The 25,107-nt window shown below is 39.0% G+C and overlaps 2 protein-coding genes across 8 annotated transcripts in view; one reads left to right on the top strand and one right to left on the bottom strand.

Moving 5' to 3' along the window:
- Positions 1–553: 553 nt before the first annotated feature.
- Positions 554–18,361, bottom strand: ABCE1 (ATP binding cassette subfamily E member 1). Of its 3 annotated transcripts, XM_079307244.1 has the most exons (19): positions 17,598–17,634; positions 17,471–17,533; positions 11,302–11,466; positions 10,906–10,991; positions 10,302–10,399; positions 9,709–9,826; positions 7,737–7,874; positions 7,520–7,589; positions 6,356–6,452; positions 5,316–5,405; positions 4,599–4,720; positions 3,724–3,945; positions 3,243–3,302; positions 3,088–3,146; positions 2,800–2,910; positions 2,565–2,707; positions 2,347–2,469; positions 1,292–1,403; positions 554–1,087 (listed from the first exon to the last, which is right to left on the bottom strand). In XM_079307244.1, the coding sequence occupies exons 3-19, from the start codon at positions 11,402–11,404 to the stop codon at positions 1,040–1,042; spliced, it is 1,800 nt and encodes a 599-aa protein (XP_079163370.1). In that variant the 5' UTR covers positions 11,405–11,466; positions 17,471–17,533; positions 17,598–17,634; the 3' UTR covers positions 554–1,039. The 3 variants fall into 3 exon arrangements, with proteins under 3 accessions (XP_079163370.1, XP_079163369.1, XP_079163368.1); XM_079307243.1 differs by lacking the exons at positions 17,471–17,533; positions 17,598–17,634 and adding an exon at positions 18,089–18,361; XM_079307242.1 differs by having other exon boundaries at positions 17,471–17,603.
- Positions 17,781–25,107, top strand: part of ANAPC10 (anaphase promoting complex subunit 10) — a 32,482-nt gene continuing 25,155 nt past the window's right edge. Inside the window, exons 1-2 of one of the 5 annotated variants that reach the window (XM_079307247.1) lie at positions 17,781–18,055; positions 24,127–24,243. In XM_079307247.1, coding sequence (XP_079163373.1) covers positions 24,129–24,243 — 115 coding nt within the window. In that variant the 5' untranslated portion in view covers positions 17,781–18,055; positions 24,127–24,128. Of the gene's footprint in view, positions 18,056–18,375; positions 18,506–18,559; positions 18,721–18,878; positions 19,039–24,126; positions 24,244–25,107 lie in introns of those variants that run through there. The other 4 variants (XM_079307246.1, XM_079307248.1, XM_079307249.1 and 1 more) reach the window with 4 other exon arrangements.

The following is a 25,107-nucleotide window of genomic DNA, read 5'->3' as shown; positions in this document are numbered from 1 at the left end:
TAAACAGGAACAAGGCCATGTTTTCTCATGCTATTTCTCACATGCCAATGAAGGCAGAGAACAGTTGAATGGAAAATAACCTTTCTTACTTTTAAGATACATAGCTGCAAGTTCTTTTTACATGTCTGCTTGAGTAAGCAGGAACCTTTAAATTTGCCTTCTGGCTCCCTGAAGGATCTTAATGTATATGGAAGTAAGTTTTTAACAAGGTTTTTTTGATTTATTTTCTTCTTTGTCAGAGTAAGGATCAAAGCTTTTACTTTAGGAAAAAGTAATTCCTGCATCTCAGCCTTATAAAAATTTAATGGAAGAGTGAGTTGGATAGAGGGAAAGCATGTTTATATTTCTTTAAGATTATTTCACTGATTATTTTCATCTTACTAGGTCTGAGAACAGGGATAGATGATTAAAAAAGGTGTAGCTACCTTCCTTTACATTCTTTGTACTGCATCTTCTGTGTGAGCTACAGTGTGAGAAAAGGGTGTGTGACATTATACAAATATACACACTTCTGAATTAATAACTGAAGAAATTCTGCAGTGCCACAACAGAGTTGTAACTTAGATGGATATTTTATTTTTGAAACCCTCAGCCAGAGAGATTCAACCTTTTTAAAAGAGGAGTTGCTCCTGTAGCATGACATTCTTAGTAAACTTCCCTCTTATACAGAAAAGAGCTTCAAAGATTTATTTTAAAATGAGGAAGTTCAGTCAGTACTTGGTACATGAGTAGGATATATTGAATTGAAAACCTCCCTTAAATTTTGAAAAATCAGGAGACCCATTTGCACAATTTCAAGGTGGTCTATTTTGAAATTATTACACTGAAAATAGGGCTGTGTCACCAAAATATAGAAAGTGGCAGTTTTACTTGGACTAGGATATTTATGGTTACTATCTCAGATGTTAAATGCAGCATGAGATTTTAAGCTCCAAAAGATTAATTGTTCTAAAATCTGATCTGAGCCATCTCATCACAGCTGTTTAGATTCCAATATGCATGTCTAGATGCCAGTTAAAAAGATGCTGGGATTCAATATTTAGTCATCCAGGAAGAAGTAGTTTCCACTCTTCTTTTGTTCCACATCCTTGGGAAGAGAAGAAAGTCACCATTACTTAAAGTAGTCTTTGGCAGACTTGAACATAACTAAAATTACTCTTCATAGTTTCACATGCTGTTTTTCCAGCACAGCAGAACTACTTTGTCAATCTTCATTTTGTTCCATATTTTAAAATCTGGCTTTGTATTAAATAATCATGCCTCCTGTACTGTAAAGGTGCTTCTCTCTTACCTTGATGGAATTGAGTTTGTTTATTCTTGGTCTGTAATTGTTGGGGTCTCTTCTAAAAGTGATTTCAAGCTGAGATAAAAACTTATTCATTCCAGCCAGAAGAGTCTGTGGACTGTTGAGAGAGAGAATAGTATTTTAGCTACATTTTCAGAAGTTTTATATCATATGATTACAGGCAACTTTGATCTCCATCCTGACCTCACTCAGGTCTGGAAATGCAAATATGAGCTGTACTTAACATACCATGACATGCTACATATTTTTAGTCAAACCCTGTCTCAGATGCTGCTGAAAGATGAGAGTAGTATATGTGGTTTCCAGCTGTGACCTTTACTTTCATTTTATTTTGCATCTACATGTATGTGCTGGCACACTTGTTTACATTCAATAAAAAAAAAAAAACAACACTTGCACGATAAGCAAAATCCAACAAAGACTGTAACACAACTTTCTCAGTATAAGTGAATGATTGTGATTTTTTAATTCCAGTATGTGTTCTTGGAAGGAATATCACCAAAGCCAGGGTAGCAGACCAATGTGTTTACTTCATCTGGCTTGTGCCAAGTACTCATTGTTCTAAAAGTCTGGATTCTGATAAGGCTGTTCTCTGTAATCTACATGAAATCATTTACAGGAACAAAAGTATAAATCAAAAGGGACAGCTCTGAAAGAGTAAAACAATGCACACTGCATGTTGGCATCAAGACTGGCCCTTCACTACATCTGCATACAGGTATCAGTGCTTTGCTTTAATACATCTGAGTTATTTTCAGAAGGGTAGTTTACAGTTGGTACTTTCTTCATTCCTTGATCCCTTCTGATTGTTATTTAGCTGTCATGCAGTTGCTTAAGGCTGGTCTAGTTCTTGAGGGTTTGATTATGTTCTCCAGCCCTGCCCCAACTCTGGTTTAGGCAGCCTGTAAGTAAGGATCAATCCAATTTCTGTTCCATGATTCAAAACAAAAGTCAGAACCCTCAGGACAACCTTGGATGCAGCTTAAATTTCCATAGGCAGGGATGACAGCCTTGCTTAATAATCCCAAAGAATCTCTTACCTGTTTGCCAGTGTGTTCTTGGAAGGAATGCCATCAAAAACAATCACACGATCAGCAAGATATGTAGCCATGATAAAATCATGTTCTACCACAAAAGCTGTTTTTTTAGCATGGAGAATGAAACTGAAATGAGGGGAAAAAAGAAAAGAAGAGAGAGTAATTGAACTCATTGTAGTACTACTGCAGATTTCAGTTCCTTGCCCTCCATGTGTACTCACCGTTTGATGACTCTGGCAGCCATCAGACGCTGTTCAGAGTCCAGATATGCTGAGGGCTCATCAATCAGATAAACATCTGCAGGTTTACCCAGACAAAGAGCTAATGCCACACGCTGCAACTCACCACCAGACAGCGTCTGAACCTGGTGGTGGGGGGGGGGAAACAAGGCCATGCTTAGTTCAAGCACAGGTTGAGTGTTAAGACAATGAGGATGTTGATCCAAGCAATTAATACCTCCTGGTCAATGATGTTTTCTATCTGAAGAGGTTTCATCACATCAGTTACAAACTGGGGGTGTGTGTAAGCATCTCTGATCTTCTCATGCAGCAGCTGACGGACACTTCCCTAGCAAAAGGAAAATGTTGCTATTCAGTTTTATGCACCACAAGAAAACAAGCAGAAACAGAATTTTAAAAAAATATTCTATCTAAAATAGATATAGACATAAAATAGGCATAAAATAATTTCTATCTGTGCATTTTGTAGCAAACATGATACTTACTAAATAAGGCTGAAACATACCGTAGATTTAGGGCTGATTTTCTGTGGTTTGTAGCTGACATTTAGAACTGGGACCTCACCTATAAAAAGACAAAATTAATAAAGTAAATTAATAAAGTAAACAAGAGACTTTCCAGTATCCTTCAAATAGGTTTCAGCTTGGTATAACACGTTACCTCCTTCATCAGGTGTAAGTCTTCCTGCCAGCATTCGGATAAATGTTGTTTTGCCAGTTCCTAAAATAAAACACAAGTTACACATTAATCACTTTTCAGTAATTTAGACCTCTGACAATTAAGTCACTGATACAACAAAGACTATGTTTAATAAAGAATACATTTTAAAATTAGGCTGTTTGAGAATTCCTGTATTAACTTCCAGCACTTGCTACTACTTGCTTTTTCAAATGGAAGAGACATCTTAAAACTGCCACCCAAGTTTTTAAAATGGGGTAACAAACACAGTGGTGCTGTTAACATTCAGTAACTTCACATTCTCTCTAGTCAGGAGACTCGTGCTGTGATATCTTCACCAGGTAACAAGCAGCTCAACCTGACTTAAACCCAGTAATTTTGAAGCCTGGCTCCCAAAGTCAAGAAGGGCTTCAGGAGCATATTCAGGGCTGGAGAAGCAGTTTCCAACATAAACTGCACTTACCATTTTCCCCTAACATCACCATAATTTCAGAATCGGTGAATTCTCCAGCTACTATGGATAGTTCAAATTCTCCCATCTTTTTTTTCATTCCGGGATATTTGTACATACACATCTTTTTAACCTCTTCTTCATTAGCTGTCTCAGCTACTTTAAATACCAGAGATGCATCTCGAAACCTTAGATTTTCTGTTGGAACATAGCCATCTAGGAAAATATTTATGCCTATGATGGGAAGAAAAAAGATCATTAGAAGAGATCTGTAACAAAGTAAAACAAGAATTTCAATTCCTGGCTGTAAATTCCATTCAGGTAATGAGAACACTGGATTTTAAATGCTACGGTAGCAGAAACAACAAGACCCACTCTTTTAAGGTATGCACATTATGCAAACTGAATGAAGAAAAGCCTTACTAAACTACAGAATGGCTGGAGCAGCTCTTCCTGAAAAACCCACTGTTAATGATGTGTGTGGGGTTTAAAGGAATCCTGCTGTTGGGGCCACTCTCCCAAAGCCAGTTTTTACTGAGTCTCTGTACTACAAGTGGGGTCAATTCAGTTGAACACTACATACCTCTGTACAGTGCTACCTCTCTCTTGCCCTTTCTCTACTACTTTTAGGGTCTTTTGTGTAACTCCACTGTTTACAAAACACCTGCAAGTATCAAAATGATGTCCATAGCAAGAGAAAAAGGGTATTTCATAATGAAGGCTTTTGAGTTGAATTATGAATTTAGCATCATGTAACACAGAAATTCTGCAAGGAAATCAAACAGTTTTTCATTGTAACAGGAAGAGGACATGTTTATATAGCATACAACTGACATTTTGCTATCTTTTCTGGGTATGTTTAAAAAGAGAAATATGGCAAGAATTACCTTCCCTTACGCTGAAAGGCATGGTAACAACACCATAAGCACTTGGCACACCATACAGGCAGCAGATAAAGTCAGAGAGATAATCTAACACACTTAGATCATGCTCTACAACAATAATGTACCTGAAAAACAGATTCAGAGAGAGATGCTTTCTTACTTCAATGCAAAACATTTTCTTTCTTTTTTTCTTACTCTAGTCTTGCATAAACAAGAGCTATCAACATGGTTTTTAGTTAATATGGTTTCTTCACTTTATGCTAAAAAGGAGAGAGTTCAAATGTCTCACAAGCATTTTTAAAATTGTACAATAAACTCGTGAATGATAAACTGAAAATCGATTTTTAGTGTAAACTGGCAGCTTCTTTATATACAGTAAATGGATGAATGTTGATTGATTGAGTGAAAAATACTTCGCACATTTTAAGAAAATAAAAATCTTTGTGAGAAAGGGATGAAACAGCAATATTCAGGTGAAAAGTAACCGCCAATATTTTCCCATCCTTGTTACAAAATTTTCAAACAGAACAAGAAACTACATGAAATAAGTTTGCAAAACGCAAAAGAATAGAGTATTACTGATTTGAAATATTTGAAACATCTGTTAGTGTATCATACTGAGAAGTGAGCACTTCTGAGGGGATGGACTGGATATTTCTTCCCTCTGTAAGCAGTCATGCATTCTTACAGTCTGGCAAAACATCTGAGGCTTATATTTACCTGTCAGGGTTTATTAGGGACCGGATAGTAATGGCAGCCTTCAAGCGCTGCTTGACATCCAAGTAGCTGGAAGGTTCATCAAACATGAAGCTAATCCCAAAAGGAAGAGTGAAGTCTTAGTGAATGCAAGCTTTCTACTTATTCAAACATAATATTAACATTTCAGCTATTAAATGCATGGAAATAAAAAAAAACCCCATCATTTATACTCAAAAAAGGGAGGCAAAAATGAGAATTGTGCACACCTGCTTTCATTCTCTGTAGACTGTCATGTGAAAGTGAGTTAAGTATTACTCTGCCAAAAGTTCTGACAAACTAATTGAAAGTTTACAAGAATCAGCAGTTAGGATTCACTCAGAGTTACCTTAAATTTAACATGAACTGAAAAGTGCAAAAATACCTTAGAAGAGTGGAAGAATGCCATCTTCCAAAGAGAAAACTGTATAAGGAAACCCACTTGAAATTCACATCAACTAAAGAAGAACAGCAGCCCAAGCAGAACAAAACCTACCAACCAACCAAAAATGAAAGCAAAAAAACCAAAACCCTGTAACTCCTCTGATCTTGCTTTTTCAGTCTCAAGGAGTCAGGACACAACAAAGATTAGACAGTAATTTCCTGCTTGCAAGACAGGAGAGAAAGGACTCAAGTTCCAAGAGATGGGGAAGCAGCTGTACCTTTCTCATTCAGAGAGGCTAAGGGAGGTGTGCTGTCCAACAAGATACATTTAGGTGGGATCAGGGAGAGGTTACGAGGTTGTGATGCTGAAATCTAACACTGGCTTCTGAAATCAGCTATTTCCACTCAAATAAATAAAAGTATACAGAATCCAGAGATTACACATGAAGTAAAAATGGCTTTCAGCTTATGAGTTGGCAAAAGTTGTTTTTTCAAATAATTTTTAAACATTATTTAATAATTATAAAATATTTAAAAATATTTCAACCAGAAGTCTTATTGTTAAGAATAAGTGTAAATTTGAGGACCATATTCTGAGACCTTATTAGAAGCAATGTGTAACAGAAGTAAATTAAACATACATATCAGCCTTCTGAATGCAAACAACTGCACAAGCAAATCTCTGAAGTTCTCCTCCTGAAAGGTCCTCAACATTTCTTTCTTTCAGATGTGTTAAGTCTGCAAATAAGTGGTTAATTTTAGGCATGTTATAACCAACACAATCCATATTTTTATTACCTACAGAAACATGTATAAACATAGCAAACATTCTACAGAGAGGAAAAGAAAACAGAGAATAAGCATTCACTTTATAGAGCATCAGAATCATACTGCTAATACTAAGTCACAGCAAGCTATGGCTTCTCCACAGCATTACTTTCATGGCTGCTGCTTATCAAGCAGAAGGATTACATTTCTATTTATTCTTCCACCATATATTCGGTAAAGATTTCTGGCCCTAAAAAGAAGCTATACCAGTTCTGAAAGTGTTACTTATCAGACCTGGCTGAAGACTTCTGATTTTCAGGAAAATCAAGTCCCTCAAACCTTACAGTAGATGGATGAAGCAGGTATTTTCTAAGCAGTTTAATGAACACCACATTTCAACAATAGATAGTTACTAATAAATTAAGTGGGACTCAAAGCCCACATACCTGGTGGCACAATGGCAGCCCCACCTTCACTACCCATTTCCACCAAAAAGAATGTCATGGTGAATTTAGCAACGACTAAATTTAGTAACAACTAAATACAAAACACCTGCAAAACATTACTAGGGCTGGACTATGCAGATGTTCCTATTAATTGTATTAATCTAAGAAGTCAGTGTTACTCCCACTGAAATTAGATTATACAAGCTTTGGGGGGAGTGTGGTCTATTAGGATAACATCTTTAACATGCAGCGGTTCTCCTGAGGGGGATGCTCAGATTTTGCCACATTTGTGAGCAAGCAAGAGCAGCAGATGTTAAATGGAATTTTTCCAGATCTAAAAATAAGCACTTTCTACTATCAAACAGAAATTGCATTAGATTCTGTTAACTAGCATGTATCAACTAGTCTGCCACCAGAAAGTATTATTTGTGTTATTTATATTACAGCATGCCCTGGGCTTTACACCAAAGCACTTTTACTTTTTCTCTTTTTTTGGAGTTGGTGTAATTTACATATTCTACCATGTTATGGTACATTTGATTGTTTCAGTAAATATGAATTTCTCAAATACTTTAAAATTTAATTACTTACCAAGCTGCTGACATACAACAGTTTGTGTCTTAGTTTCATCCTTCCTATCCAGAATTGATCCCACTGTTCCCTGTATGATAAATAACAAAAAAAACCCCAAACCAACATTAAAAATTTCAGATAGCTTTGAATTATGCTTCTAAATACAACCTTTAAACACATGTGAAGTACTACAGAAGAAGCTCCCAGCTTTCTATTAACTCATGAAATGTCTCACCTTTGCAGCTTTAGGAATCTGGTCCACGTACTGAGGTTTAATGATAGCTTTAAGGTCATCTTCCAGGATCTTGGTGAAATAGTTTTGTAATTCAGATCCTCGGAAGTAAGTCAAAATTTCTTGCCAGTCAGGTGGATCCTGTGACAAAATTAAAGCCTGGGTTTACTTAAAACATTCAAAAAACATAGTAAGAAGCTCTAATTTTAAATTCCAGTCAATAAGGCAAAAGAATATGCTTAAAAGCTAACACACCAAAAAAAAATCCCCAAAAACTTTCCATAAACAAAGTTCATAGACCCTTTTTGTCCAGGTTTCACTAGCCTTCAAAAAAATTAATTTGCACAGTTAAGAAGCTACTGAAACAACTTCATGGGGAAAATGACAGCATGGATTAGTGTAACCACACTTATTAGATATCTGATCCAAAGGAAAAGGACTGGAATGATAAAAGCACAAACTTGCACAGAAGATGCAACAAATCTGGTAATCTTCTCTGCTTCTAGCTAACATTTCCAAGGAAACAGAAGGAGAAAACAAAGGAAAAAATGACAATTGAAAATAAAAGGAGCTGTTCAGAGCAATCACCCAGGAAAAAGTCCCCCCCTGCACACTGTACTACTCTGAGGGGTGCTGAGTTAATTACTTTGATGATAAACAGTATGGAATCAGACTGACACAGTCATATTTTCAAACCAAGCAAATACACAGAGGAAATGCTTCATCAGTTTTAGAACAGAAGCAACATGGAAGATTCAATTCATACCACGTGTTTCTGTGGTCATACTGATATGGCTCCTTCACAGCAAAGTCTGATTTTGGAAGCATGGTAATTCAATTAAGTACACATTCAGAAAGTCAAAAGTTTTGCTATTTCTGCAATACTACCACCTGAAACAAGAAGTCCACAAAATAATATAAACCAAACTTGAAAGAGAATGTAAAATGTAGCTGGGAAATTATTATTTCTTTGCAGCTTAAGTAGCAGCCATGAAATTAACAGTTTATTAAAACATTACTCTTCCAGGTAAAGAAACTGCTGAAGAAAGCTTGAACACACTTGTTGTTAAAAGTGCTTGTTGAAGGACAGAAGTTTGCATCAGAATTCAATTGTGCCTGTGCAATTTGAAGATAAGAAAGTAACATCTGAAATACTGCTAAGAGGACTCCTAATAGTCATTATTTATGCCCTTTCTCGAATGTTTTCACTCTTTGGAGTAGCGCTTCATGAAGAAGTCTTTGTAAAATATTTTGCTCACTGGCTGCAGTTAGACTTGGAGTAAACACACAGGAAAATGGATTATGAATTTCCAAGAATACCAGCAGATTACAAGTTCAGTCTGGGTCTCAAAAATCTTATTTCTAAGTAACTAGCAACATGAAAAAACTAAGAATTTTTCAGAGTTCAGTATTCAAGTGTACAGTGGGAAATACTTTCAACCACAACTTCCAATAACAATATACTTTATGAGAAATCTTCCTCAAAATAATCAAAGATAAAAATGCTAAGAAATCCCAAAGATACATGGTAAGTGCTCATAGACACTTGAGCTGTTCAGATGAAAACAAAGGTAACTTAGAAGAAACTCCAATACTTGGGCTATGGAAATCCCTGATGGGAACAGGTAAATAATGCAGGGAGAAAAGCCTGACATTTTAAAAGACTGGTATTAAAAAAACCCCAAGCCCTCAACTTAAGTGAGACTTCAAGACAGAAACCCACATCTGATTTTTAGCTTTTGTGAGTTACAATTAGTACCCTTATCTTTCTTGAGAGACATAAACAATTTGCAAGAAAGCCTTTGTTATCAATACCCTTCTACTATTGCTCCTGTGTGGAGCAGGTCACTGGCTGTCAATAGATGAAGTGCCAACATCCCCACAAATCTATCACATTCACAGATACAAACATTCAGTCAAAAAATGTAAACACAGCTATCTAAAATGCTAACTATATTCTATTGCTGATACATACATCATATTTTCCAAGATTTGGCTTCTGTTTTCCTGCTAAAATTTTCAAGGCAGTTGATTTTCCAATACCATTGGTTCCAACCAATCCCAGTACTTCACCTGGACGAGGGATAGGCAACCTGTACAAAACATTGGGAAGTTTGTGTTATATTTATGCCATCACACACCAACATTCAGTGGTCAAGTAAATATTACAACCAATTTTCAGATTTATGGTTATTACAGCCTTTGTTAACTTGCAAATATCTAACCCAAATGATATCAAATTCTTTAAAAATAGAAGATCATAAGAAATATTTAATGGCAGTCTGTTCTTAAATAGCAGCTCATAAAACAATCTCTATTTCATAATACTTTTAATAAGAAAAATGTAATTAACATTCTAAAAGTAAGCTAGTGGTGTAAGAACCAAAAACACTTAGTTCCAAAGTAACAAGAAACAAGACAAGCAGAAACAGCCTCAGATTTCATCAGTGGAGGTTTAGATTGGACATTAGGAAAACTATCTTCTACCTAGATGTGCACTATGTTTATGCTACAAAAAACTTCAGATTTTTTTGTCTCTTTTACATTTATATTTGATAAGTAAAATACCTGTGAAGTTTGAAGGCATTGGCACAGTATCTATGCGTTGTTTCTTTCTCCAGGTTGCTAGGTAAGTTAACAATTGACAAGGCTCCAAAAGGACATTTCTGGAATTGAAATAAATTATAGATGATTAGTGCACACAATTTATTACCAAAAGTCTATGTTTTGTACTGCACCCAGCTGTGCATTTACATTTTTAAATGGATTTCTACCAAATTTCCTTTACATGGTCAACCTGTCAAGGAAGGTCTGCACCACATTTTTCAAATTAATAGTCTGCAATTGAGAGTGTCATTTTACAATACAAATAAGGCACGCTGCATATATTCTCCACCTTTCACAAAAAACATCTTTCTGCTGCTAGGAGTCTACAGACACAAACAAAGAACCTAAACAAAGCCAAGCAAAAACAAAGCCACAAACAAAACCCACACCTTGCAACCCAGTCAGTTTAGTCAAGTGATATAGTTCTTCACTTTCTATAAACAGTAAGTTAACTCGGTCTGATTAGTCCAGGAAAGAAAACTGCTTTCTGAAGTTACAGTATGCATTACTATAATAGCAAGATAAGGAAAATTTAGTACTTTAAATAAAGCAGTTTAATTTTTACCTTGATGCAAATACCACAACCAATACAAAGGGTTTCTGAAATCCATGCTATTTTGCTCTGTGATGTGACTTCTATGCAAAGTTTTCCTGGTGAAAAAAATTAAGATTAGGTCAGTAAAGTTTCTGGTAAATAAGAATTCTTGCCTACTAAATTCCACAGAGGAACATGCAACTAATGAATGTTCACTGAAGCTTCAGATTATCCAAAGACTTGAAACGTGTCATTATTACTAAGAACTGTTAATGCTTTTAGTGATATTTTTAAAAGCTTTATGAAAAAAAAAGAAGCTTGAATGATACACAAATACCTATCAGTTACAAAAAGCTGGTTCCTTCTAACAGGACTGATTTAAAACGTCTCCAATTGCTTCAATACTCGTTACTTTGTATCTCTTACCCATTCGAACCACAGGACAACTCTTCTTGCATTCCTGACGACATTTCTTTGGCTTACACTTGTCATGGTTGACTATAGCAATTCTTGTTAATTTGTCTGCCATAATGCACAATTTAGGGTTAAACACATACACCAATTATAAGGAATAGTGGGAGTCTTCCAGACCTTAAAGAAAAAAAAAAGAAAAAAGAAACCATAAAAGATCATTTTACTGAAAGCACAGAGAACAGACATTGTAAGTTATTGCTAGTGAGGTGCAGAGATGAAAAATGCAAAACTATTGTATTTTTTCCTCCTTTAAGCAACGTGGCAAACAAAGTCAGAGACAGATGTGTAGATAACTGCACAAGCTTTTAACATCAACTTTCCATCCCATTTTTCTATTGTAAAAATAAAATTGTGATTACATCTGAAAATGCATGTTTCCAAAAAAAGCACATTGTAGTAAGAACATAAGAATATATACAGCTCCAAATTTTGGGTTTACAAGTCACCTTGTATAAAGCACCCTTGTTCACTCTGTCAAACTGTGACCACAACTATTACTCCAAGGATATGATTAGTATACAGACTGTATGCCAATATTCTGCAGTAAAGGATTAAAACAGTGTGAAATATAAACCAGTTTTCAAAGTGAAAATTTGTAATTGCATAAAGTAAACCAGGCAATGAGAGCAGACATTCACAATGATGTTTGATTCTTTAATCTTGAGTTTCACTAGTATTTAAATAACTACAGTTACATTCTGCATTTCCTAATATGGTATCAATGCCTATAATAGATTTCAATAAAAAGAAGTGAAATTCTTTATAAAGAACATAGAAAGGCTCTGCAAAGGGATCTGGCCCAGCCGGATCCATGGGCTGAGGATCAGTAAGGCCAAGTGCTGGGTCCTGCCTTGGGTCACAACCACCCAGCAGTGGCACAGGCTGGGGCAGGCTGGAAGGAAAATTGCCTGGTGGAAAAGGACCTGGGGGTGCCCAGCAGCCCCTGACCATGAGGCAGCAGTGCCCAGGTGGCCAAGAGGCCAGTGGCATCCTGGCCTGGATCAGCAGTAGTGTGGCCAGCAGGAGCAGGGCAGGGACTGTCCCCCTGTACTGGGCACTGCTGAGGCCAAACCTCAAATCCTGGGTCCTGTTCTGGGTCTCTCACTGAAGAAAGTCACTGAGGGGCTGGAGTGAGCCCAGAGAGGGCAGTGGAGCTGGGGAAGGGTCTGGAGCACAGGGCTGAGGAACAGCTGAGGGAGCTGGGAGTGTTTAGTCCAGAAAGGAGGCTCTTATCACTCTCTACAGCTGTCTGAAAGGAGGGTATAGCAAGATGGGGGACTGGGCTCTACTCCAAAATAACAAGAGACAGGACAAGAAGAAACAGCCTCAGATTTTGCCAGGGAAAGTTTAGATTGGATGTTAGGAAAATTATCTTCACTGAAAGGTGGACAAGCATTGCAGCTCAGGGAAATGGTGGAGTCACCATCCTGGAAGTATTTAAAAGACATGCTCATGTGGCCCTCAGAGGCACAGGTTAGGGGCCAGTGCTGGGTTAATGGCTGGACTCAATATCTTGGAGGTCTTTTCCAACCTAAAAAACTGTCTAATTCTGTGAAGTACAAGATTATGAAATACCCCTGAAATCACAAATAAATGCATCCAAAGAAGTGAAATTACAATTTGTATTCCTCTCTACAAGCCCCTCTTTCCCTGCTTAGCTCTTTGTAATGTACATTGACAAGTACTGGATTGTATTGGGACTTTGTACAGCTGCAGCAAATGGAGGGAAGGGCAGAGAATTTTAAATTTAAGTCTGATAGATAAGAAAAGGTGCAATGTGTTTTAAAGTACATTTATATTTCCTTTACTATATTCATTCATAATACTGAAAATAACAATAATAATGAATTCCATCTTCCTATGAACAAGGCACACCTGAAGACAACTCCCTCCAGCTCCAGAACAACAAAGATGACTGAATTATGAGGCTCTTGGAAGACTTTAAGATGTCAGATTACAAACACTTTTTTTCTTGGTAAAAATAAATGCCATAAAGTACAAAGCATTTCTCTTTCACTAAATAGAGGGATGGGAACCCTTCAGATGATGTGTTCAAAATCATTTCAATGCAGTAGTTCAATGATACAACTGGAAAGGAGTCTAGAAATACTTCAGGTTTTCCACACAGTGCAAAGGTGCAGTTGCATCCAAAGGATTCTAACATTTCTAATTAAGGGAAGTTTTTTTCTGTTGGATGTCCAGCTCACGTTTGCTTCACCAAACCAAAGCATCCTGCAGAGGTTTACAGACTGTATTTACAACATACAGCTATTGGATGAACAAAGGTTGTGACTTGCAAACTCCTGAAGAAACAAGGATAAAATGGGTGTATGGCACATTTATCATGTTAAACTCTACCCTTCCAACTTCAGTGAGAAGGAATCCTCCAGATACTACTGCAATATCTGGAAGATGGACATCCAACAGCAAAGGTCACAAAAGCAGATGTTGTATCCTGAAATCTATTACTACCACAGGTACAAATATTTTAAGTGGTTCCTTTTAGAAGTCGTAGTTTTATTCCTTTATTCAGTTTCCAAAGTATTTTTAAACTAATGTCAAAAGATAATCTTCATCACCTATAAATTAATATTAGTCACACTGCCAACCTTACTGTGGCAGTTTCTACTTGTATTTCTTTTTCTTTACTATTTTAAATTTCCTAAGCCATAAAGTCCTATTAACACAGATGATGTTTTCAAATAAATGACTGAATATTTGAAAAAAAAAAAAAATTAAAAGTGATTCAACAGCTTTGTGTTGTCAGACCAGACTGACAAAGTAGGGCTGAACAGTAAAATTGCCTATATAGACCACACCAACAGGCATGGAATACTGAGTCTGCAGTTCCCATTTTAATACATCAGAAAAAAAAAAACCTGAAAGCCTTAATTTTGAAGACTATAAGAGTGCTTGAGCCAGAGTAATTTTCTTGGGGACAGATACTGGATGTTGTCATTACTTCAAATAAAGATATATTCTTTGGGAAGACATCCCAGTGCTTTTCATTAAAATCCTGTGGTGCACAGTATGAAGAGTATTTGGGGATGAATCATTCTCTCTCTGTTTTCCAAAGGAAGTGCTTAATGTGGGCCAGCCCTTTCTCCAAGGTCTGAGCAGAGAGCACTGTGCCTCTTCCACCTGAGCTGTAGGCAGCAGTGAACCTGTTCTGTGGGTTGCACAGGCCAGCCCCAGAAGCCAAACGTGCTGTGGCTCAGCAGGACACCCCCCAAACCCTGCTCCAGGATCCTGATGAGGCCATCTCCCCTCAAACACCCACCTGCCCTTCCAGCTGGGGCTTAGCCTGCAGCTCCAAAGCAGGACAGTGGGGCTGCTCTCAAACACCAAGGCAAATACGGCTTGAAACAAGCAATTCTTGCCAACCTCCTCAGCAAGCTTTCCACAGTCTTGGCGGGATAATCAGACTGAAATTTACACTCGCTGCTGAATCAGACTGTGGTCGGTAAGCAATGGAACAGCTCAAGTTTGGGTTTTTTTCTAATTCCAACTCACATGGGAGAATGCCCATCTGTGGTGAATACTTTTGAAGGGGTCAGAAAATTAAATGTGTACACTAAACATTTATTAAGAGTACATGCTGGGGGGAATAGAAGCAATGAAGCAGCATGAAGACACACACTCCCTCCCACTCTGCTCCCATCTATGTGACAGAAGTGTCAGTTTATCCAAAACTCTCTGGTGGTCTTACCCATTTTCAGAAAAAAATAAATTGTGACTCCATTATCTTCTGCAGTATTTCCAGAACTGTGCTGATGTCTAAAATGACAACTGTACACAAAAGAAAATAATAATACCTACTTAGAACTCAGAAACAAATAAACAAACTGTTCAAAACCAGACTGAACTCAAGTTACATATTTACACCCAGTTAGCTGAGTGGCATTTAAATTAACATAAGGAATAGGACGGTCTGATTCCAAGAACTGATGCAGAATTTTCAGGACACTGAACAGAGACCAGCAATGTTACAGTACAACACACCAGTATCTGAGCAGTGCAGTCAGCACTTTAGGGGCAGGAGAAACCAGTACTCAGAAGCATTTGACTTCATGACTGCTTCTCCTTTCCATATCAAGAAGAACAGAATAAAAAACAGACTATGAAAATATTAATTTGCTACTAACTACTAGGATAAAGAGCTATTTTAAATTAGTGGATGGTGATGGTGTGGCAGCAGAAAATCTACCCAGAATGCACTGCCAACACATATGAAGGAAGGAGAGAATGACTAAAAACTGCTGGCTAGAGAAAAAAAAAAGAATGTTCTAAAAACCCTGTCAGTATCATCTATTGAAGCCAAAGCCTGCCCATTATATACACTTACATCACTTAATGCAAAAAATCAAACATATTGAAAAGTAAGACACAAACCATGTTATCACCAGCATTCTAAGTCAGCATTCTTAGGCAGCCAGCAGACACAGCTGCTGCACACCCTGACACACCAGATTACCCAAAAAAAAAAACCAGCAGCCCACAGGCAGACCTTGCTATCTGTCACAGAAGGCAAAAGCAATGTATGATCCATGGAACAAGTGCTTGCATTAATAATATTTATTTATTTCACAGGCATTAGGGCTAAATTATAATTTACTAAGTCAAGGCAATTATGACCAACAAAGATTTGTAATTGCACTGAATTATTCAGCTTAAACAAAGAAAAATTAAAACACTGAAAGTAAACAAAGACTGAAACAGAGATTATTCAATGAAAGATGTGAAGGCAAGGTCTGGGTTCAGAATTGTGCCATACTTTAGTTACTTTGCACAAAACCAGTGAACATTTTATAAAATTACATTGCATCAGATCTCAGAGAGAAAGCTGTGGAAAGAAGTGAGGATGAGCCATATTTCCAGCTGCCATTGAAAATAAGCTCAAGAATTTCCTCTCAATTCCACTGCTGATGGACTACCTACAGTCACACTACAAAAAGAACAAGAAAGCCAAGAACTAGAATACCCAAAGAAAATTGAAATGAAAGATAAAACATATTTTCAAACTGCATATGGGAGATCACTACATCTGTAAGTATCAAGGCAGAAACAACAGTAAATGATACAAGAGCTAGTCTATGCTTAAGGTCTCAACATTTGTTTTAGAAACTGAGGCAATACAAAAAAAGAAGTTTAGACGTGCCCCAGATTTCCCTAAATCACTTTGTTACTCATAAGACACGACATGAATAAGAAAATATGTTAACATGAAAGAGTATGGTCAAATATACTGACGCTGCACAACGAGTGGGTGTGTTTAGCTTGTGCTGAGCAGTATTAATTATCACACAATCTTTAACATTTTCTCTTAACATGAAGTGAAATGCGTGAGAACGAACCCAAAAATTAGCAATCTAATGCAACTAATGAAAGTATTTCACGACCACTGGTTTAGAACTGCAGTTTATGGACGGAATCACAGCAGAGCAACTTAAATTAGGGCGTGAAAATTGTCACAGGAACTTGCAGGTGAAGTATCCAAGTGCATTCCAGGCAGGAAACACCACCATGGTCCTTGGGAAAAGCCCTGCCGACTTGTTTTTACACACGCCTCGTAGAACACGGCCTTACCCCGCTATCTTATCGCACCTGCAAGAAGGCTTGATCTCCTCACCGCCCCACAAGCACCCACGTGGATATCAGCTTCCCCCAAAAGAAGGCAAAACACGGCTTTCCCCCCCACCTCGAGGAGGAAGTTCCCCGTTTCCACAGGAGCAAAATGCCGGCGTTCCCTTCCCAGAGCCAGGCCACGGCGGCTCCGCCAGCAGGCGAGGATCCCGCGCCGCACGCACAGGGAAGCCATTCCCGCAGGGACGGCGCTCTCTGCCCCCGGCTGGCACAAACCCGAGGCGCCGGGGATGACGTGCCGCGTGTGCAGGCAGCGCCGGCCCGGGCCGTGCCCACGCCGGCAGCGAGCCCCGATCGCCGAGAGCCGCCGGCCCTGAGGCCCGGGCGGGGCGCGGCCGAGCCGACCCTTCTCCCACGGTGGATCGGGCGAGGCCGCCGCCCAGGCCGGGCCGGCAGCACGGTATGGGGAAGGGGGCCCGCTGCGTGCCGCCTCCATTCCTGTGCGGGAAGGCGGGGATTGCCCCCCGGCGTCACTTACCGGGAGCTGTGAGGGGGGTGCGGCGGGGCCGGGGGGGGAGCAGGGCTGGGAGCGCGTGGCGCCCTCGCGCCGCGGCGGGGGAACGGCGTCCGGTGATCCCGCGCGCGCAACGTGCTCGCGCCGCCACCGCCGCCGCCACCCGGCCAAGATGGCCGTCGGGCCCCCGGGGCGGGGCCTGGGCGCGCGCCACGGAGAGGAGGGGAGAGAAGGAAAGGAAGGACGGCCCCTCGCCGGGGACAGACAGCAGAGGAGGAAAGGGCGGCCCTCCTCACCATGGAGACCTAGAGCGCGGCCGTGGGGAGCGAGCGCAGCCTCCCGAGGCGCCCGAGCTCCCCGAATCCGCCCCGCGAGCGGCGGCTCCCCTCTGAGGGGAGCCCCGGGTCGGCACGGCGCGTTCCCAGCACAGAAAGGTCTCGCTGGCCTCCACCTGCCCTGGGCAGTTTGGTGACGGGCAGCAGCAACAGCTAGACCGGATGCTTCTCTTCTCAAGGAAAGGTGTTGCCATTCCCTTTCACGACAGCGGTTTCGGCATTAGGAACAGAGCTCCAATATCGGATACGCCAGGGGATTGATACAACGCGAAAAGTACGGAGATAGAATGGTCTTGCTAGCCTTTACCTGCCCTGGGCAGCGTGTCTTCTGCACCTGGAACACTGTGGCTACGTGCTTTCATTCCCATCGGGAAGAACTGTCATTCTCCTTCGGGAGCCCATCACCTCATTGAGGATACCATTCCCAATAGTGATTATGCCCACGGATTGACCAAAGTCTTGCTGGCCTTTCCCTGCCCTGGGCAGCGAATCATCTGCATCTGAGACACTGGGACTACGCGTTTTCCTTCCCGTGGGGAAGCACTTCCAGGAGCCCAGCTCGGGAGCTCGGGCTCCATACCCAGCACGGAGCAGGCCCCGCCCATGGCGCCGCGTGAGGGGCGGCGCGGCCCCGGCGCCTGAGGGGAGCGGGCGGGGCGGCGCGCGCGCACTGCGGCCCCTCCGCGGCGGCGGCGGCTGTTCCCGGCGGGATCAGGTGGGAAAGGTGGGAGCTGCGGTTCTGCCGGGGCCGTGAGGGGAGGACAAGCAGGAGGAAGAAGAAGAAGGTCCAGGCCGGGCAGAAGCTCGGCTGGCTGAGGCGGTGTGCTCGCCCCGGGTGCGGGGGCTGCCCGGCCGGTTCGTGCCGGGGTCTCGCGTCTCCCCCGCGGGCGGGGAGCGGAGCCCGGGCTGGGGATCGGTCCGGCGGGGCCCGTGCCGTGAGTAGCTGCTGCTGGTGCTTTATTTCCGATACTAAAGCGGTTTGTAGGCCTGGGTGACACGGCCGCAGTATAGTGTTGTAAGCCTGGTTAATTTTCGTTATATTTTTTTAGAATTGTTACGATTATAGTTAATATAATTAATATTGAGTGGAAGCCCTACGAACAAGTCGTGTGGGGATGGCTACCAGTTGGTTTTTCAAAGCGGTTTCATCCTCTGGTTGCTCTTGGTTTTCAGACAGCTTCCTCCTAATATTTGCACTTAACGCTCCTTGTAAAGATGTGCTCGCCTCCTTTAAGGAACAGCTTGTAGCCTTACCAGGTAACTTTGGAAAGTCTGGGCTTTCACAAAATATATTTTTTTAGATTTATTCGGAATATATGCATAAAATTGCTAATATAATTATTTTAATGATTTTTATTTGTAATGAAATATATTTTTGACAATGAAAGACTAGTAATATTCACTAATAGGCTTAAAGCAATGCACTGGAGGCAGGGTAAAAATGATAAGTTTATTAAAGTTGTATTGAGAGAGAATAATCTGAGGGATCAAATGTACAGGTGAGCTAGTTGAAATAGGGTGCTGTTGAACACTGTCATTATTAAATATTAATTAAACATTAGTAATTTGGATGTTTAATATTTAAACTGATTAAAAAATAGGAAGCATAGTGAGAGAATGGTTTTTGGATATATCTTGAGATCTTTAAAGGCCTTAGACAAGCAAGGGTCCAAAGCCAAGGAAAATGAGAGCAAGGACAAGATAGCTAAATGAATAGTGTAGTTAAGAAAGTCAGGGAATCTTAGGTATGAAATTCCCTTCTGTTAAGAAGAGGAAAACCAGTCTTGTGAATGTTGCAAAAATGCTGAAGTAGTCAGTGCAGCCTTTGTTCAGTTTTCCTGGAAATGCTGTAGTCAGATATTTGCTAAAACTGAATATATGATTGGAATGCAATCAGAGTAATACTTCTTAAAAAGATTTTCTTAAAAAGAGAAAAGCCAGATGATCTCTGATCCCTTGAAGGATTCCGAGGAGGTGCTTTGGGAAGGGAATTTGTCAGTAAGTAGAGGACAATTACAATCAGTGTGCACACAGGAAATATTCTAGTGTGATTTGTTGAGAGTAGTCTGTAAAAAACAAGTAGTCTTGTTTTTTACAGTAGCCAATGCACTTAATAAGGAGGGAATATGAGGAACCTGTCTTGAGTTTTACAGGATTTCTGCCCCTGTTCAAGCTACTGAAATGTGCTCTAAAAATAATACTTTTAAAATAACTTTTTTAAAAGAGTTTTTGAATCTGACTTATAAATGACTCACTTTTAAATGGGGTGTCATGAAACGTGCTCCCAGAGAGTTTGGGTTTGAGTGTATTTTCACTGTTTCCTGTAATGTGGAGCACAAAACTGAAAGGGAGCAAGCACTGTACAGCTAAGGGTTGGAGTTAAAAACCATCTTGGGAAGCTTGGTAGCAGGGTAGAAATCAGTGTAACTAAGCTCAGTTAACCTTAGGAACTGTTAGAGAGGAAGAGAACACAGAAATAAAAATCAAAGGCCTGATTAGTGGGAAGGGTGTCAGTGAACAGCAAACAGTATCCCAACAAATACTGGGCATTTATACTGCATTTAAGTCTTGTAATGCATAGTAAAACCCATATTAATTAAAAATTATGTTCTTTCAACTACTTGGGTAATGCTTTGTCACATTAGCAAGTATAAGTAAATATAAAGACAAGAGAAGTGATCACTCTGCTGAAAAAGGGTCTTAGCTAAAATTCTCTGGTTATTTTTTTAAACAATAGTCCTGAATACCTAGACTCTGCAAGAATATTAGGTTTATTAAACTTTGTGAGGGGAGCTTGACAGGCTTAGACACTCTAGAAAAGAAGAAACTAAGAGCAAGTTTGATGGGTTCCCTCACATCAATAGAAGGTAAAGGCCAGTGCTTATCAAGTCTTTGTGTTCTCTGTAGGTCAAGAGATGCTTGTTCTTAGAAGGTGATACTTGATTTGGATGCTGAAAGAAAACTGTTAGCTTTTAGGTTGATGAAACCTGAAGCTGGGTATCCACAGATCTCTTGCTGGAGAAGTAAATGTGTGGACAGACATCTCTCAGGCACAGTCAGGTCTCTCAAGGGCTCTTACAGATCTGTATTTAAACAGTGCATACAGAATGTGGTGGAATTACAAGATTTTATAGGAGAAAACTGCTTTGGAATCTGCAGGTTTCCTTGAACCTGGATTCTTATGGAGCTTTAGTAGGAAAGGCTCATGATGTATCCTTCAGTTATCTCCTCTTGGGTGTGTTGTGTGCTTACACAAGGGTTTGCTTCCAGATGTGCTCCATTTAAAGTTGTCTCTTGCTGGTACCCTGAGAACAACCTGGTTACTTTGGTGGGGGAAGGCAGACTGTCCAACCATTTAAATCCATTTCACTCTTTTTGTAAACTGTGCTTGCTAAAACATCTTCAGTTGGATGTTACTTCACAGGACTGGGATGTTTTTTGGAAAAGAGGGAACTTCTCTGAGGAAGCTAAGGGATAGAGAATTCAAGGAGGGGGTGAAAAAGCTACTGCAAACCACAGAATGGGAAATGAAAGCCTTGATCATGTCATTGAGACATTCATATATTCACACTGCTAATAAGGAAACAGCAGCCTGTTAATGATCTTTTGGAATAAATGAATTGGAAAATCTGAGATGTTTCCAGCCAATACTTCAAAAGGTGCAGCGTGTCAAGGAGAAAGCTTTCTAAAAGAATCACTTGTTTTTACAGCCTGAAAAGGCAAAGAAAAATTTTATTAGGTGATTTAAATTCCTATTAGAGCTGAGTATTGATGTCTTGTTTCAAGTGAGGTACTTTTACTTCTGCTAGTAAAATGTCCAGAAGTGTTACTTGAGTGACCTTGCCTGTTGCTGCCATTATTTTTCCTCACTGCTTCTATCAACTTTCAGGTTTTAAAGTTCTGAGGGTATTGGGGAGCTTCAGCAAAGCTATCCAGAATATATTATTATTGAGCAGGAGTTTTGTCATGAAAATCTGACTCATATAGTTCAACTATTGAAAATTTTCAGTCTTTCGCATCACTAGTACACAATATATGGCTGATTTATTTGCCACCAGTAGTTTGGAGTTGAGATTTTGGAATTTGAGAAGCTTTTCCTGTTAGAAAGAAGTAAGCTCAGTTTAAAACAGTAGGAAACTTGAATGGTGTTTCTTGGTGTGTATTTCAGACTCCCAAAATGTAATGCCTCCAACTTTTGAGAATCAGTGCAATATAAGTCTCACATTATTACGTTATTTAGAACTTTCCTGTGTGTGCTGAAGCTTATTAAAAAACTCAACATCATTAGCTTAAGGGATTCTGCATCCCTTTGAAAATTCCAGTAATTTTTTTCTAAAAGCATGTGTAATCAACTTTGTGTTGTTATCTGAGTGAACAATGTGATTTCTGTGATTTGCCTTATTTTGGTGTGTTTTAATGGGATGTTTGTGTAGTCCTTGTGTCTTAAGAATGGGATTTGAGGCTTTTCATTTATTTTCTCTTGAAGTCAAAAGATTGTCAAGACTGGCTGGTGATAACATTCAAGTAATGTTTTCTATGATGTTTTTGAGATGTGATCACTTGAATTAAAAGTGAACTATTCAGCTTTACTTCATGAGGTTGAATTTTTTATGTGTATTTTTGAAGATGGAGAACAGTATTTTTGGTGTGTGTATAAATCTGAGAATCAAAATGAATACAACTCAACCTCTCATAGTTCACTGTCACAAAAGTAAAAAAAAAAAAAATCTGCAGTAGAAGGTCATTTGAGCTTTAAAATTCACAATAGGATAATAGTCTCCCCAATGCTTAATAAACATAGTTGGAATTTTGGTGTAGCATGGAAGTTGGACTAGATGATTTTTGAAAGTCCCTTCCAATGGTCCAAACCATTTCATGATTCTGTCAAAAATGTTTGTTTTTCAAGTAGCTGTGAACTAAATGTTTTGTGATTTTTTTTTTAAGTTTAGATGGCATTAGGATTAATATGTCTGTGAATATATATATAACATCTGTAGGATAAGATGTGTGGTGTCCAACTTCTCTTCTGAAAGGATGGTGTTTGAACCACGATTTTGTCTGAAGCCTTTTGTGCCAATTGCTGTGGTCAGTATTTAGATTTTTCTACACATGCAATTATTTCTTCATATTTAGTTTATGGTAGTTAGGACTGCAGTCTTGTATATGAGAAAGCAGGTAAAATATCTGTCTCAAGTCTTATGTTTGCAAAATTAAAAGAAAGTACTTAAAGGTCAATAGGAAGTGTTTGGTGCACTACAGAATTCAGGTTTACAGTGTACCACAAAGAATTTTTAGCTGCAGAGTTATTGTACATAGAAAGTGTTGTCTCTGCCTGGTGTCAGTTCTGTAGTGGGTAAGGCCTGGATCCTGTGGGTCCCAGCCTAACTCAGTCCCTTATTTGCTGTCTGGGAGAGGCAATGGAAGATTTTTTTCTGAGATTAGCAGAGCATGATGTGATGTCATGCATGTAAGCAAAGGATGAGAGGTCAGCTCTAATTCCCTGAATCTTTAGTGCTTTATATTTAATTTTAAGCTTTAATGTAGTTCTTTTTGTGGAACTTATGTTTCTCTAGATTTTTTAAAATATCTTAAGCTACTTCCTAGGAAAGTGCTAGTAAAGTGCTCTGTTATATACAAAACCAAACTTGATTAAGTTTGTGGTGATAGTCTGGGTGTTGAGACTGAGTGTGATTACTTGAACAGTGCAAGTCACAAGTTAATTATTTCACATGATGAAGTTGTAATGTTGAGGAAATGGCCCATGAATAAATGTGGCTATAACCAATTGCTACAAATTATACAATTTGTTTCAAATTCCATTTCCTATTTTAGGGGAGAAGTATCTCTTGCTCTAGTTTCTGAATTTGTGCATTAAGAGAACTTTTAAGTGTATCTGTGGGAGAGAATGAAGTTGTACTGCTAGCCTTTAAAACAACATTTAAAATTTTAATTTTTTAAAGAACAGAACTGTAAAAACCAAATTCTGAAACCCTGCCTAACTCTGTATGCATAAATTAGAATGATACAAATAAAGTATGTCTTAGGAATGTTCCAATTATGTATTGAATTCTTAAGAACACAGAATTTGCATATATGTAAATATACATATGCCTCTTAGATATATTACACAGATATATTTATATATTTATACACATTACTTTATATATATAAATAAAACAGGCATGCAAAAATGTATGTATATACATGTATAAACCACATATTCTGTAGGCTCTTATAAAAGTGTGAGGCCAAAGAATTAAACTGTCTATGTGAACAAACAAAATACTTTAATTTTGCCATCAAGCTAAAAATGCATCAACTAACTCACTTGTTTTCTCTCATTAGAAATGACTACCCCAAACAAGACCCCACCTGGTGCTGATCCAAAGCAGTTAGAGAGGACTGGTACTGTTAGAGAAATAGGCTCACAAGCAGTTTGGTCTCTTTCATCCTGTAAGCCAGGTAAATCACAACAATAATGTAAAAAGTTGAATGTACATTTATGTTTTGAAAGGAAGATGTCCACAGCAGTAAAACTGCTGTAGTGTAGGTTGTAGTCACTAAAAATAATGTTGGACTTCTCTATATGTGATACAATATGAAAGTTATAACTGTATTAGAAATCCTGCTATAAGGAACTATCTCGTATAAACTAAACAGAACTCTTACATATTTTACATTTTTGGTTTTTTTATTTGCATAGTGAACAAACTAAGCCATGTGAGCAGAATCACACCCAGCACAGTGAAATTGTTTCTATGCTTTGACATTTTGTCTAGGTGTCTTCCATTTTTAACTAAGGATGACCATGCAGCTGGGTGACCTAAATGTTCTGCCTAAACTTTGTAACTTTGTGTGGGCTCAGCCATTACAGGGTGGCTCTAAAACCCTGCAAGTGAAATGAACCTGTGGTCCTGAGGTGCAGTTAGTGATACCTGCACAAAATATCTGAAAATCTGTATTCTTTCCCTTTGGGGTGGTTGAGTTGCTGTTTCAGAAGTATCTGTTGTTAATTGGTCAGCTGTCTTGCTGCAGCCTAGGGTCAGAGATCCCTTTATGTCACAATATTGTGACATATTTAGGCTGAATTACTTTGATCTGAAATCCTGTAATATTGGAGAAAAATGTCTCATGGTTTTGTTGCTTAAACAGGCTGAGGGAAATTTCTTATTGCAGATTAAACTTCATCTGCTGTATTAGAACTGCAACTAGCGTGGATAATCACTATACTAGTGTAGAATCAATAAGAGGATGTGATTAGTTAAAGGCAGATAATGAGGGAATAGAAAATACGAAGCTGGAGTTGCTTCTTCAAATGTGATGACA

The sequence above is a fragment of the Erithacus rubecula genome, assembly GCF_903797595.1.
Source record: "Erithacus rubecula genome assembly, chromosome: 5".
In the NCBI taxonomy this organism is placed as follows: domain Eukaryota; kingdom Metazoa; phylum Chordata; class Aves; order Passeriformes; family Muscicapidae; genus Erithacus; species Erithacus rubecula.
This window is presented reverse-complemented; position numbering and strand designations above follow the sequence as displayed.

What these genes read in the sequence shown, in the direction of transcription:
- ABCE1 (XM_079307243.1), bottom strand. Translation starts at nt 11,404, where the DNA reads ATGGCAGACAAATTAACAAGAATTGCTATAGTCAACCATGACAAGTGT. An exon ending in TGCATTCAGAAGGCTGATAT is followed by an intron (nt 5,406 to 6,355) that starts GTATGTTTAATT and finishes TTTTGGGATTAG; the next exon opens with CTTCATGTTTGATGAACCTT. An exon ending in TCCCTAATAAACCCTGACAG is followed by an intron (nt 4,721 to 5,315) that starts GTAAATATAAGC and finishes TCTGTTTTTCAG; the next exon opens with GTACATTATTGTTGTAGAGC.